Source organism: Tenrec ecaudatus, chromosome 1, assembly GCF_050624435.1.
Source record: "Tenrec ecaudatus isolate mTenEca1 chromosome 1, mTenEca1.hap1, whole genome shotgun sequence".
In the NCBI taxonomy this organism is placed as follows: Eukaryota; Metazoa; Chordata; class Mammalia; order Afrosoricida; family Tenrecidae; genus Tenrec; species Tenrec ecaudatus.
The window spans coordinates 155,945,868-155,960,401 of record NC_134530.1 but is presented as its reverse complement, the minus strand read 5'-3'; the positions used below and the strand labels follow the sequence as shown (position 1 = coordinate 155,960,401).

Here is a 14,534-nt window from a genome sequence, read left to right as displayed (position 1 = left end):
CCAATAAACATATGAAAAAATAGTCCCGGCCTTTAGCAAAAGAGAAATGCAAATTAAACCAACTATGAGATACCACCTAACACCCTCAACGATAGCCCAATTAAAAAAATCAGAAAGCAGCAAGTGTTTGAGGGGCTGTGGTGAGGTAGGAACTTTCGTCCACTGCTGGTGGCCTATAGGTATGTATACCACGATGGAAATCAATTTGGCACTATCTAAAGGAGATGGAAATTAAGCTACCATACAACCCAGCAATCTCTCTACTGGGGATATAACCATAAGAGGCAAGAAACAAACCACAGACAGACATCTGTGCTTCAATGTTCATCTCGGCACAGTTCACAATTGCAAGGAGTTAAAAACAACCCAATTTTCCATCAACAGATGAATAGATTAAAAAACTGTGGTACATACATGCAATGGAGTACTATGCATCCCTAAGAAGCAGTGATGAACACATGAAGCACATTGCCACGTGGGAAGAATTGGAGGAAATTATGCTAAGCAAAGTAAGCCAAGCACAGAAGGACAAGTACAGCATGAGTCCGCTGAGGTAAGCTTAAAAAGGCAAAAAGGGCATAAGAAAAAAACTTGTGTACATATATTCCTGGGGTAAATTCCAGGTAGTATGACAGGGGCAAGACCAAATTCAGGGTTACAGAGGGTAGCCAACTATAGAAGAGGGGTCAAAAAGACATGGGTAGCAGTAGCACAGGGCACTAACCCACCAAATGGGAGGGTGTTGTTTACATCTTCACAGAGAAAGAGGGACCAGACTTCAACCCAGTGCTCCAAGATGAGAATGCAACGTACCAGCATGATGCAGTGAATTAGCAGAGAGGTCTGAGGTGCTGGTGCCAATCTCAACTATGTGGACAGCCACCCTTCCCCCCCAGTAGTATTCACTTCAGAGGACAGCACTGAAGCTGTAGCTCAGGGAGAGGGACATGTCTGATCATAGCACACAGGAGCAAGCAAAAGGAGAGGGAGAGAGAGTAGAGCATATTCTGGCCCACCAAGCCCTGAGGACAATATTGCTGTTCAGAGCAGCCAATACACAGAGAAGACCACATGGCCGGTCCCAGCATTAGACACGATGTCCCTCACTGTCCCATTGCCCTATGGGGGACAACACTGGAGACACAGTATGGGAATTGCGCCTAATTTGATCCCACCACACCAAGACAAAACACTAAAGGTGTGCAACAGCACAGCAAGGGGAGCAGAACAAGGAAATCACAAGGGAGCACCTAACAGACTTTGGGGCCAGGGAGTGGCACCCCATCAGATTCAACCACCCCAACACTCCTAAGATCAACAAACACACCTTGAGCTATTTACAGGCTTTGTTTTTATGGTCATTGGTTTTTTTATTGTTGTTGTTTTGTTTTCTTTTGTTGCTTTGTTTTGCTCTGTCTTGTTTTTTGTGCATATTATTATCTCTGCAGGTCTATCTAGATAAGACAGGTGGGTTAAACAACCTGGAGGAGTAAGCAATGGGACTGATGGTTCTGGGAGGATGTGGGAGAGGGTGAGTCAGGGGAAAGAAAGTGGTGTTAACAAACCCAGGGATAAGGGAACAACAACTGATCCAAAATTGATAGCGAGAAGGGTGTAGGAGGCCTGGTAGGACTTGATCAAGGGCAATGTAACCGAGAGGAATTACTGAAACCCAAATGAAAGCTGAGCATGATGGTGGGACAAGATGGATATATGGATTGAGATAAGAGTTGTATGGTCCCCCAATAAAATTATTTTTTTAATCACATAGCATTTTTTAGCCCATAGTACCACATCAAATGAAAACATTATATTGAATATCATCTTCAGAGTTAGAGTTTAAGAGAAAATTGGACCAGGAAACTGATACTTGTCTAAATCTGTGGAAAATGAAAGCATGAAGGGCTTTAATGAGTAGGTATACAATAATGCAAGGTGTAATAATCTGACACACAAGGACAGATGTTGTATGTGTATACATGCATAAAGTATCTAGAATAGCAAAATCCGTAGAGACAGAAAGGAGACTAGAAGTGATGAGGGCTTAGGGCAAGAGGCAGAGCAAACTTACTCATCCATGACACAAATGGGAAGCAACCATGATGTTCTTCAATAGGTGAGCAGGGAAGCAGACTTGGGGCAAATTTCTATAAGACATTAGCTATCCAGCTACAAGAAGATGTGGAAGAAATGTAAATGTATATTGCTCAGTGAAAGAGGAAGCCAAGATACAAATGCTGCATACTGTATGTTCCTGACTGTATGGAATTCTGGGGAAAAAGGGAAAAAAAAACTTCAGAGAAGTAAATAGATCAGGAATACTCAGGCTCCTGGGAGATGTGTAAGGAGGGAAGAATTGGTGAAGCTCAGGCTATCTTCAGGAAAGTTAACATGATGCTATAACAGTAGTCACGTGACATTCAACCGCTGTCCAAATCCACAGGGTTAAACCACACAAAGAGTGAACCCTCATTGAACTATGATAGTAATACTGGTACAGCCTTTTAATAAACGTACATCATCCAATGAAGAACACAGCTTTCCCCCAGATCCTGGATGCTTCCTCCCCCCAACTACCATGATCCGAATTCTACCTTGCAGGACTGGATAGGGCAGAGATTGTACACTGGTGCAGATGGGAGCTGGAGGCACAGGGAATCCAGGGTGGACGATACCTTCAGGTGAGGGGCGATGTTGGGAGAGTGGAGGGTGAGTGGGTTGGAAAGGAGGAACTGATTACAAGGATCCACATGTGACCTCCTCCCTGGGAGATGGACAGCAGAGAAGGGGGGGGAAGGGAGACTCCGGATAAGGCAAGATATGACAAAATAATAATCTGTGGATTATCAAGGGCTCAAGAGGGAGGGGGAAGTGGGGAGGGAGGGGGGAAAAAAAAAGGACCTGATGCGGAGGGCTTAAGTGGAGAACAAATGCTTTGAGAGTGATTAGGGCAAAGAATGTATGGATGTGCTTTATACAATTGATGTATGTATATGTGTGGATTGTGATAAGAGTTGTATGAGCCCCTAATAAAATGTAAAAAAAGAAAAGGAGAAAAAAAAAGAAAATAATTAGGGCAAAGAATGTACAGATGTGCTTTATACAATTGATGTATGCATATGTATGGATTGTGATAAGAGTTGTATGAGCCCCTAATAAAATGTTTTAAAAAATAAATAAATGTACATCACGAATGCAGGATGTGAGTAATAGGAGAAATTATGTGGCCTGAGGGTGGGACAGGGTGACTGTTAATGCTGAACAAATATTCTGTAAAACTACCTAAAATAGAAAGCTTATCTCTTTCTCTAACAAAGATATATATTTGTTATTACTGAAACAATATGAAAAAAAACTTATAGAACCTTGTCTGGGTTCTTATAAGAGCTCTTTGCTGGTCTCCCTGACTCAAGAGTGCTCCCTTTTAAGCTTTCCCCTTACTACTACCGCTGGAATGATTTCCCACAAACAGAAGCGGGAAGGTTGCTCTCGTGTCGGAACCCCTCGGACATACCCAGGGTCTGAGCTGCGATCTCCTTCCCTGCCAGGTGCCGTCCCTCAGCCACACTGCACTGCAAACACAACAGCACTCTTGGCCCTTCTCTGCAGCGCCAGAGCTTTGTCCTCGCTGAAGGCAGTTTCCTCTTCCTGAATGTCAGTGAATATCTCGCACCAAAAAGCCAACCAACAGGAAGAACCACGGGGGAAAAAGTTTATTTGGCATCTTCCTCTTTCCTGGGCTCATAGATGGCGTCAGGGGACTTGGCATTTACACGGTGTCTACTCCTGCCCACCTGGGTGCGCCATCAGCCTTTGCCATCAGCTACTGAAGGTAATGTTGGGAAGGGACAAAAGTGAGGTGGACACAGTGCCCTGCGAAACCTCCCTTATCCAGCCGACGGGAAGCTTTAAATGGGGCAGAGGGCATATAAAAGGCAATCTAAATGGCAGGGGGTGACTTGAGCTTTTGACAAATTTTCTTTCCTTCCTCCGATTTTTCTATTCCTTCTCCATTCTGACGCTCCTTTGTGTCATCGATTCCACGTGCCAACTGTCCCCCACCGCACCCTCCTTTCTTTCATTCTCGCGCACTCTCTCCTCGTTTCTCCCACGTGCGCCCAACGGAACTGCGCAGAACACCCACTCTCTGGCCGCCTTGTGCCCCCGAAGGCAGCTGGCCTGAGATCCCAGAGCCTTGGACCGAGGTCCTCAAACCTGCGGGGAGAGAGGCTCCTCCTGGCGGTCAGGCCCACGGAGGCCTGGCCTTGGGCGCTGGGCCATGAAGGCGGGGAGGACCGCCCCCTCCCCAGGCCCCTGCCTCCCAGTGCTAGTCCTGGCCGGGCTCCTGGCTGACGCTCTTGGCCAGGAGGTAGATTTCCAGCCCGAGTGGGGCTTTGACTCCTACGAAATCACCACCCCCAAGAAGCTGGGCCTCCGCACACAAGGGCCCAGAGTGGCCAGGCAGGAGTCCTACCTGCTGAAGGTGAAAGGCAAGAACCGCGTCCTCCAGCTGCGGCCCAAGAGGTTTCTGTTGCCCAGACACCTGCGGGTGTTCTCCTTCACGGAGCAGGGGGAGCTCACGGAGGACCACCCTTACCTGCCGCCGGGCTGCAACTACGCGGGCGCCGTGGAGGAGGCTCCGGAGTCGGAAGCGATTTTCAGTACGTGCATGGGGGGGCTCCGGGGCATCTTGAAAATCGAAGAGGACCTCTACCAAGTGGAGCCCCTCAAGGACTCGTCTACGTTTGAGCACGTCGTGTATCTCCTGAATAAGGAGTACTTGAGCAATTGGACCTGCGGCTTAACCGATGACGACATCGAGCGGCAGATGCCCCAGTACGAGCACATGGCGCGGGGCAGGGACTTTGCTGGGTCCTACAAGCACCCGAAGTACATGGAACTGGTCATGTTGTTTGATCATGGTAGATATTTGTTTGTGAATTCCAATCTAACTCAAGCGTTAAGTGACGCTCTTCTTCTTACTGGAATTATGGATACCTACTTTCGGGAAATCAGTATGAGGATACACCTTAAAGCTCTGGAAATATGGACGGATAAAGATAAAATAAATATTGAAGTAAGCAAGTTAACTGAAGTTCTAAGCCAATTTTTATTATATAGAAGAAATATCTTAAATGCTCGAATTTTGTCAGATTGGTCACATTTATATGTCAAGAGAGAGTTTCCTGATGCTCTTGGCTGGGCCTTTATTGGATTAATGTGTACTGCGTTGTACGGTGGTTCTACAAGTATTTTCCCAAATCTAGATATCCTTGGGCCTGGTACTTTGTCTACTCATGAGCTTGGCCATGGTTTGGGAATGAAGCATGATGAAGAATACTGCCAATGTAAGGGTAAGCATAGTTGCATCATGGGCACTGGGCATACTGGGTGGAGTAATTGTAGTTTTATCTATTATTTTAAGTTTGTGAATTCAGGAGGATCTTGTCTAAATAATATGCCAGAAATAACTTATATGTTGGACAGTTGTGGAAACAAAATTGTGGAAGAGAATGAAGAATGTGATTGTGGTTCCAGAGCAGAGTGTCAAAAAGACAAGTGTTGTCAACCGGACTGCACCCTCAAACGTGGTGCCAAGTGTAGCATTGGGCTTTGCTGTCATAACTGTCAATTTCGCTCACTTGGAGATGTGTGTAGGGAACGAGTAAATGAATGTGACCTTGAAGAATACTGCAGTGGAACTTCAAGTCTTTGCCCAGATGACCTGTATAAACAGGATGGAACTCCTTGCAGATACAATTCCCTTTGTTTCCAAAAGGTGTGCAATTCCAGGTTTTTGCAGTGCCAAAGGATTTTTGGCCCTAGTGCCAAGAATGCTCCTAATCAGTGCTATTATATTGTCAATGTGGCGGGTGACCAATATGGTAACTGTGGTATTATAGGACCTAAGTCCTATAAAAAATGTACCTCCAAAAATTTCCTGTGTGGCAGGTTGCAGTGTATAAATATCAACACTCTCCCTCAGATGCCAGACCACACTTTAATAATTAACACTCATCTTAGGAAAGAAAATATCACCTGTTGGGGCACAGGCTATCATTTTTCTATGAAACTCATGGAGATACCTGACCTGGGTGTGATAAATGATGGCACCCCCTGTGGCTGGAACCAGATCTGTATTAACCGAACTTGTGTCAATATCTCAGTTCTGGAGTATGACTGTTTTCCTGGGAAATGCAACCAGCGAGGCACTTGTAATAATAGAAAAAACTGCCACTGCATGTATGGCTGGAGCCCTCCTTTCTGTGACGTGAGGGGGTATGGAGGAAGCATTGACAGCGGGCATGCAAAACCATTACGTTTGGAGGTGTTCGCTTCAACTCGAATACTGTCAATTATGTTATTACGCTTTATTTTCTTGATCTTCTCCGTGATTATTGTGCTTTTAAGTAAATTTATATGAGATTTCTTGAAATTCAAACAGAAAAAAATAACCTTAAGTAACACTAGAAACCAACAAAATCTGAGTCAATGACTGCGAGTCACAAAACCAAAAAAAGTAAAGAAAAAGGAATCAGGTACTCTGCGGTTACTAAAGAATACAGGATCATTTATTGAACAAACTTATTATACAAATAAATCTTCATTCTTTAATTTTAAGAAGGAATGTTTTCCTCAGTTTTGATTATCAAATAAATGTATCTTTGTTTGGGAAATGAATCAGTGTATTTTATTTGCTAAGTATTCACTTAATCCTTTATTTTGTGGCATAGATTTAATTGTCCTCCTCCCCTCAAAGGTATGTTGGAGTCCTAGCCCCCAGCACTGTGAACGTAATCTTGTTTGGAAATAGGATCTTTGAAAGTGTTGTAATTATAATAACATGAGATCATACTGAAGTAAGGTGGAGCCTAATTCAATATTATTGGTGTTATTATAGAAGAGGAGAAAAGACATAGAAAAAGATAGGGTCAGTAGATAACCACGTGAACAGGGAGTGTGGATGCAGCTGCTTGAATCCAAGGGCTTTCTGGACCTGGCAGTATCTGGTAAAGATAAGACACTTTTTGTAGATTCCTCAAAGAGAACATGTCTTAATGACAACCTGTGTTCAAAATCCTAGCTTTTAGTACTGTGAGACAATATATATCTGTTATTTTAAGACCTCCACTTTGTAGTACTTTGTTACAGCAGCCCTAGGAAATTCATATAGATTTTGGTACAATAAATGGGGTGATATGATAACAAATGCCTAAAAATGTGCTTTGGAATTTGATATGGATAGGGCCAGGAAGAACTTTTGGAGTATAATCATAAAAGTATAAATTGCCTTCAAGAGACTATTTGTAGATTAGAGATGTTAAAGGGGATTCCAGTAAGAGCCCAGCAAGAAATAAATAGAATTGTAGAGAAAACAGCTGTTGCTTTAGAGAATGTATTTATCATCCTGAACAGAATGTTGTTAAGCGTATGGTTGTGAAATGAGCTTCTCAAAGGACTAGAAGGTTGATAGGTATGGACTGTGTGTCCAAAAGGGTGGCAGTCCATCAGAGGGAGAAAAGAAATCAGGGGAAACGGGACGGGATAGAATATGAGAGAAGGTGTTGGTGAGCGTTTCGAACTGATGAATCCAGAGCTGATAGTCTGACATGTGAACTTACCACTTAATTCATAATAAAATTTATAACAATAAAAGCTGCATACAAGCAAGATGAATCAATAAGCTTCTGGTGAATCTCTAAAAGGAAATGAGCATTTTATTTTACAGTGGAAGATATTAAATCCTTGTTATAAGGCGGTGAAGAACTTCACTGAATTGTGTTTTCATGGTGTGGAAATTAGAATTCATAAATGATGAACAAAGTTATTAGGCAGAGAAGACTTATAAGCAAAATGTTGAAGATTTGCCTGGTTTCTCCTTGCTACATTTTGAAAAATACAGAAGGAAAACAATAAATTGAGGGATAAGCTATTTAGCTAAAGAGAACTGGGACATGAAGGTTTGGAAAATTTTCTACCTATCCAATTTATAAAAATTGAGAAATAGAAATCCAACAAGGCTTCAGAAATTGATGGAATTTTGATTCAAATGTCTCTATAAGCTAATGAAGCACTGGAAGCACTTACTCGTCTATACCAGGAAATTTGGAAAACAGTTACTTGGCTAACTGACTGGAAGAGGTCCATATTTGTACCTATTCAAAAGGAAGATGACCAACAAAATGCTCAAATTATAGAACAATCTCACTGATATCACATGCAAGTAAAATTTAGCTGAAGATCATGCAACAGTAGTTGCTATAGTACAGACAGGGAGCTTCCAGAGGTCCAGGCCAGATTGAGAAGAGGACATGGAACAAGGTATATCATTGTAGATATCAGATAGACCTTGGATGAAAGCATAGAATACCATAAAGGTGTTTGCTTTTGTTTTATTGACTATGCAAAGGCATTTGACTGCATGGATCATGACAAACTATGGATAGTCTTTAGAGGAATGGGAATTCCATAACACTTTGTTGTGCTCATTTGGAATTTGTACATAGTTCAAGAAGAGATAGTGTGAAAGCAGAGCAAGGGCATACTGCATGGTTTAAAATCAGGAAAGATATGTATAGGGTTGTATCCTCTTGTGACACTTATTCAATCTCTATGCTGAGCAACAGAGAAGCTGGATAACATAAAAGAGAAGGTGGCATCAGGATTAGCAGAAAGCTGATTAACAACCTGCTCTAAGCAGATGAAACACACTTGCTGAAAGTGAGGAGGACTTGAAGCACTTAGTGAGGAAGATCAAGGATTGCAGTCTTCTGTATGGATTACAACTCAATGGAATGAAGACCAAAATCCTCACAACTGAACCATATATAGGTAATATCAGGAACAATGGAGAAAAGTTTGGCATCACTATTTTGGATCCACAATCACTGTTCATGAAAGTAGTAGTCAAGAGATCAAATGATGTATTTGCCATTGATACAATTTTTAATAGAAAATACATTTATTTGAATACATGCAACAAAAGAGAAAACTGGCTGTCACAAGAGTGTAACAAGCAGGAAAACTATATGTAGATGGATGAGACAGACACTGTCTCTGAAGATGTAGCTAATAAAGTGAGATTTGAAAGGCAAGACTGAGGAGGATGTTCCAAACTGGATGGCACAGTTTATGTGAAAGTCCTTAAAGCAGCTCCTTCTGATGGGTTAGAAATATCCTGGCACCAAATGGCACAATCATTGAGGAAACAGCCTCAGGAGTGTGACAGCCTGGTCCCAACCCAGCATTACCCTGACTTAAAGGAAGTAACTCAGCCTTTCTTTTTCTTAGACCTTGTGGATTACATTAGATAATTCATACAAAGGCTGGTAGAAACAAATAGTAGCAATATCATAGTGTTTTGCAGAAATGTGGAACAATTGGCCTTGGCCAGGATAACATGTCCTAAAAACAGGCTGTCAGGTGTAGTGTCATGTACCAGTTGGTCTTGATTATGATATTGAAATATTTACCTAGAACCCCTAACAAGACTGGAAGAAATTCATTGTCAGGAGAAACAGCTATCAAATCTCCACATTTGTTTCGGTTTTGTATATTTTTCTGTATATGAAATCCAGGATTGGTAAATCTATCGAGACAGTAACTGGTTTAATGGTTTCTTGGGGTAGGGCAGAGGAGGTTGGGAGAAACTAGGAGCTAATAACAATGAGTACAAGAGAGAAGAAAATGTTCTAAAATTTATTACGGTGATGACTCCCCAACTCTTTCTAAGATAATTAAATGTTTAAATGACATATAAGAGTTATATATCAATAAAAATTTTTAGAGAAACAAAAACAACCTCATAATTCATATATAATTTAGGTCTAGAAATGAGTCTTGGTGGCGTAAAGGGTTACATATTGATTGAGTTGTTAACTGAAAGATCATCAGTTTGAAACCACCAGCAACTTCACAGGAGAAAGGTGAGGCTTTCTACCCCAGTAACGATATACCATCTCAGAAACTCACAGGGGCCAGTTCTACTCTGTCCTCTAGAGTTCGTTTTTTCTTATTAAATACTTTTATTGGGGTTCTTACATCTCTTATCACAATCCATACATTTATCCATTGCACCAATCACATTTGCACATATGCTGCCATATCATTTGCAATTGATGTGCTTTCAATTGCCTCTTATGCATGTAAAAGTTGGACACTGAATAAGGAAAACTGAAAAAGAAGTGATGCCTTTGAATTGCGGTATAGATGAAGAATATTGAAAGTACATGGATTTCCAAAAGAGCAAACAAATCTGTTTTGGAAGAAATATGGCCAGAATGACCCTTCGAGACAAGGATGGAGAGACTTCATCTCTTATACTTTGGACATATTGTCGAGAGAGACCACTTCCTTGAGAAAGACATCATATTTGGTAAATTAGTGGTGCAGCAAAATAGAGGAAGATCCTCAAAAACATGAGTTGACACAATAGCTGCAAAAATAGGCTCAAGCATAGGAACAATTATGAGAATGACGCAGGATAGGGCAGTGTTTCATTTTTTTGTGCATAGTGTCACTATGGGTCATAATTGGACGGCACCTATGATTAACAACAGGGGGAAAATTGTGACTGATGCAGGAAGCAACAATATATGGTGGAAGGAATAGAAAGAGTCATCGAACACAAAATAATTGACCAATATTTCAAGAGGTGTCATATAATCAAGAACCAGTGGCATTGAAGGAAGAAGTCCAATCTGCATTTAAGACAGCAATGCATAAGGCTCCAGGAATCAATGTAACACCAATTGAAATGTTTCCACAAGTGGATAAAGTGCTGGATTTTTGCCCATTCCAAAGAAAGATGGCAACAATATCAATATTTATCAAATTTTGCTTATGAAAATTCAAAAGGTTTTAATCCATTGAACAGGCAGTGTCAGAAATTCAAGCCAGATTCATAACCAAAGATTTGGCATCAGGATTACCAGAAGGTTGATTAACATCCCCCAATATACAGATGATACAACCTTGCTTGCTGAAAGTAAGGAGGACTTGAAGCACTTGCAGATGAAGATCAAGGATTGCAGCCTTCAGTATTGATTACAACCCAGTGTAAAGAATACCAAAGTCCTCACAATTGGACTAACAGATAAAATGATAAATTGAGAAAAGTTTGAAATGATCAAAGATTTCACCTTGTATCCACAATTAATGCTCATAAAAGCAGCAGTCAAGGATTCAAATGGCGTATTGATTTGGACTTCTTTAAAATGTTGATGAGGAATTATTGGAAGATGGCAACTGAATAACACATACCACAGGGACTCTGCTTAAATCAGCCCAGGAGACTTACTAAGAAGGAAATTCAACACTGCTGGATCACAGGAGGAGCATTATAGAGATAAGTAGGCACAGATCAACAAGGTTTTGAGGGGCTGGGAGCTTTTGGCTTACCACAGTGGAGGCCAGCTAGGGTTTGACTTTAGCCCCGCCACTGTCTCTGCTGGTGTCAGGATCATTTGGAGTCAATGCAGGGGCTTTATCTCAACCCAGTCACAACTTGCTGCCATAGAGCAAAACCTTGCAGGCCCATGGGCAGGGATTGGGGCCCAGCTATATTGTTACTTTTGTTTCCCTCTCTTCTCTCTATACCCTCACAGTCTCAACGGACTTAGTTTTTTCCCCTCTTTGTCTCTTCCCTGCTCTCTCACACTCCACTGCCGAACTCCAGACAACTCCGCTTAGCCTAGGGAATGTATGTCTGCCCTAAACGCAGGTAGGTGAGCTCCACCCTGTGCAGCTATGGAAAGTCCGACTGACCTCCATCAGGGGATACACTACCCAAGTCCTTACCAGGGATTTCCTGCCTGTGTGGCTGGGGGAGCTCCTATATTTCCTCTGTTGTCCCTCATGACTGAGGGAACTTCCTCCCACCTACTTTAGTGCCTCACATGGCCTAAGGCAGCTCGACCAACACTCACCAAATGTTCCACACTGCTGTAGGAATCTGTACAAATTCTGCAGTGATCTACCTGGCCAGGGAAATTCCTCCCACCATTCACAGTGTTCTAAACCAAATCATGGAGCCCACCAGCCATCTGGGGCACTCCCTTGAGAAGGAATCCACAGGAGAATAAATTGGTAGTCTAATTCCATAGTGAAAATATCGGTAGGAAGTTAAAAGGAGCATTGCTATTAGTCTCCCAGAGAGAGCCAGTGCTTTTTGACTCCATGGAAAATGGCAGCTGGCTCCTCTAAAACAATACAATGCAAACAGCCAGCAGCTCCAATGACCTCAAAGAGAAAACAGGCTAAACAAAAGGCAATGGCAGAAGATTCCCTGAAGTTAATGATGTGCATAGAAGAAGCAGACATGGATCTGCCATAGAGAGAAATTTTCAGAATGCTGCTTGGAATCATATAGGATATGAGGGATACAGTACAGAAAAAGGAAGAAATGATAGATAAAGTCCATACACCAAAGGAAAACACAAGAGCGTAGAGAGGAGATAACAAAACCCAGTAACAAACACACAGAACTCAAGAATCTAGTGGAGGAAGCAGACGACCGCACCAGTGACTTGGAGTACAGCCAAGCAGACTTTAACAAATGCGAACAAAAATCTAATAAGATCATCAGAGAAGCTGAAGAAATCCTAAGAGCTATGTCTGATGCTATGATGAGGAGCAACATTAGAATTATTGGCTTACCAGAGGAAGACACAACAAAGAAGTCATATGCAACAATAGTGAGAGAATTCTTAGAGGAAAACTTCCCCATCTCAATGAATGAAAACCAAGCAAGCATTCAGGAGGCTGGAAGAACACCAGCTAGATGGAATCCCAAGAAGAAGTCACCAAGGCAAATAATAGTTAAACTATCCAACTTTGAGGAAAAGGAGAAAATCATGAGAGAAGCTAGGGAAAAACAAGCAATCACATATAAAGGTTCCCAAATAAGAATATGCTTAGGCCTATCACCAGACACTATAAAGAGGAGAGAGTAGAGTAACATATTCCAAAAATTGAAGGGAAACAACGCAAACCCAAGAATACTCTACCCAGCCAAATTATCGATCAAGATAGATTAAGAAGTAAGAGTCTTCCCAGACAAGGAAAAACTCAAAGAATATGTTAGAAGAAACCCAGCCCTACAAAAATTCCTTCCCGACCCAGTATGGGCAGAACAACACTCACCAAGCATAAATAAGAGAACGCCACATAGAACAACCTCACCCAGAGGGCAACAAAGAGAAAACTGACCCCAAGATAGCAATGGCTAAAGGATGGAAAGAAGTCAAGAATGATCCACACATAAACACATGCACAACACACTAATAAGAAAGGAAGGTAGGAAAACACCCAAGACAAAAGGTGTAAGATGACATCACAGAGTCTGCAGATGGAGATAATAACCCTGAATATCAATGTGCTGAACTCAGTCATTAAGAGACTGAGTCTAGCAGACTGGCTTAGATCACACAATCCATCAATCTCCTGCCTACAGGAAACACATCTCAAGGCTACAGACAAAACTAGGCTGAGAATCAAAGGTTGCAGAAAGGTATACCAAGCAAATAGCAATTCAAAAAAAGCAGGGGTTGAAATCCTAATCTTCCATAAAATTGACCTCAAAGTGCAAACCATAACAAGAGATATAGAGGGACACTATATAATGCTCAAGGGAATGGTAGACAAATAGCCATTAAACATTGTAAACATATACTCCCCAAATAAGAGGCCTGCTGAATATGTCAACCAAATACTCCAAAAGATGAAAAAAGAAATCATAACCTCAACAATTATAGTAGATGACTTCATACGCCATTCTTTGAGAAAGATAGATCACAGGGAAAGAAACTCAACAAGGAGGCTAGGGATCTAAATAGTACATTTAGACAAGTTGTCCTGATAGATATTTACTGAGTTTTTCATCCAAATACAAAAACTTATCACATTCTTTTCAAGTCTGCATGGCACATATTTGAAGATAGACCACATGCTGGAGCATAAGGCAAATCTACATAAATTTAAGTACATTGATATCATACAGATCTTTCTCACTGACCACTGTGCCATAAGGCTGGAAATCAACAAAAGGAAGACGAAGAAAACAAGAGCAAATAATTGGAGGATAGATAACTCTCTATTGAAAAAGGGATACGTACTGGCACAGAGATGAAATTAGCAAATTTCTAGAAATGAATAATGAGCACACGACGGACCAAAACTCATGGGACGCATCAAAGGCAGTTATCAGAGGACGTTTCATAGCAATACATGCACACCTGTAAAAGAAAGAGAGACTCATGATTGATATGCTGGCACAAAATTTACAACAACTAGAACAGAGTCAGCAGGAAAACCCCACTAATAGGAAAAGAAAAGAAATAATAAAAATCAGGGCTGAGATTCAGGAGAGGGAAAATAATAAAACTATGGGAAAAATTAATGCTGTTAAAAGTTGGTTCTTTGAAAGGAAAAATAGAATCGACAGACCACTGGCAAACCTAACTAAAGAATGGGAACAAATTTCAATAGCAAGAATGAGGGATGAAAGAGGGGACATTACAACTGACCTTAATGAA

General features: G+C 41.5%; 1 protein-coding gene across 1 annotated transcript; it reads left to right on the top strand.

The window, feature by feature from the left end:
* Positions 1 to 4,279: 4,279 nt before the first annotated feature.
* Positions 4,280 to 6,496, top strand: LOC142437286 (disintegrin and metalloproteinase domain-containing protein 30-like). Its single transcript, XM_075540515.1, is given in 1 exon segment — positions 4,280 to 6,496. A coding segment is annotated over 1 exon segment (2,217 nt).
* The last annotated feature ends 8,038 nt before the right edge of the window (positions 6,497 to 14,534 follow it).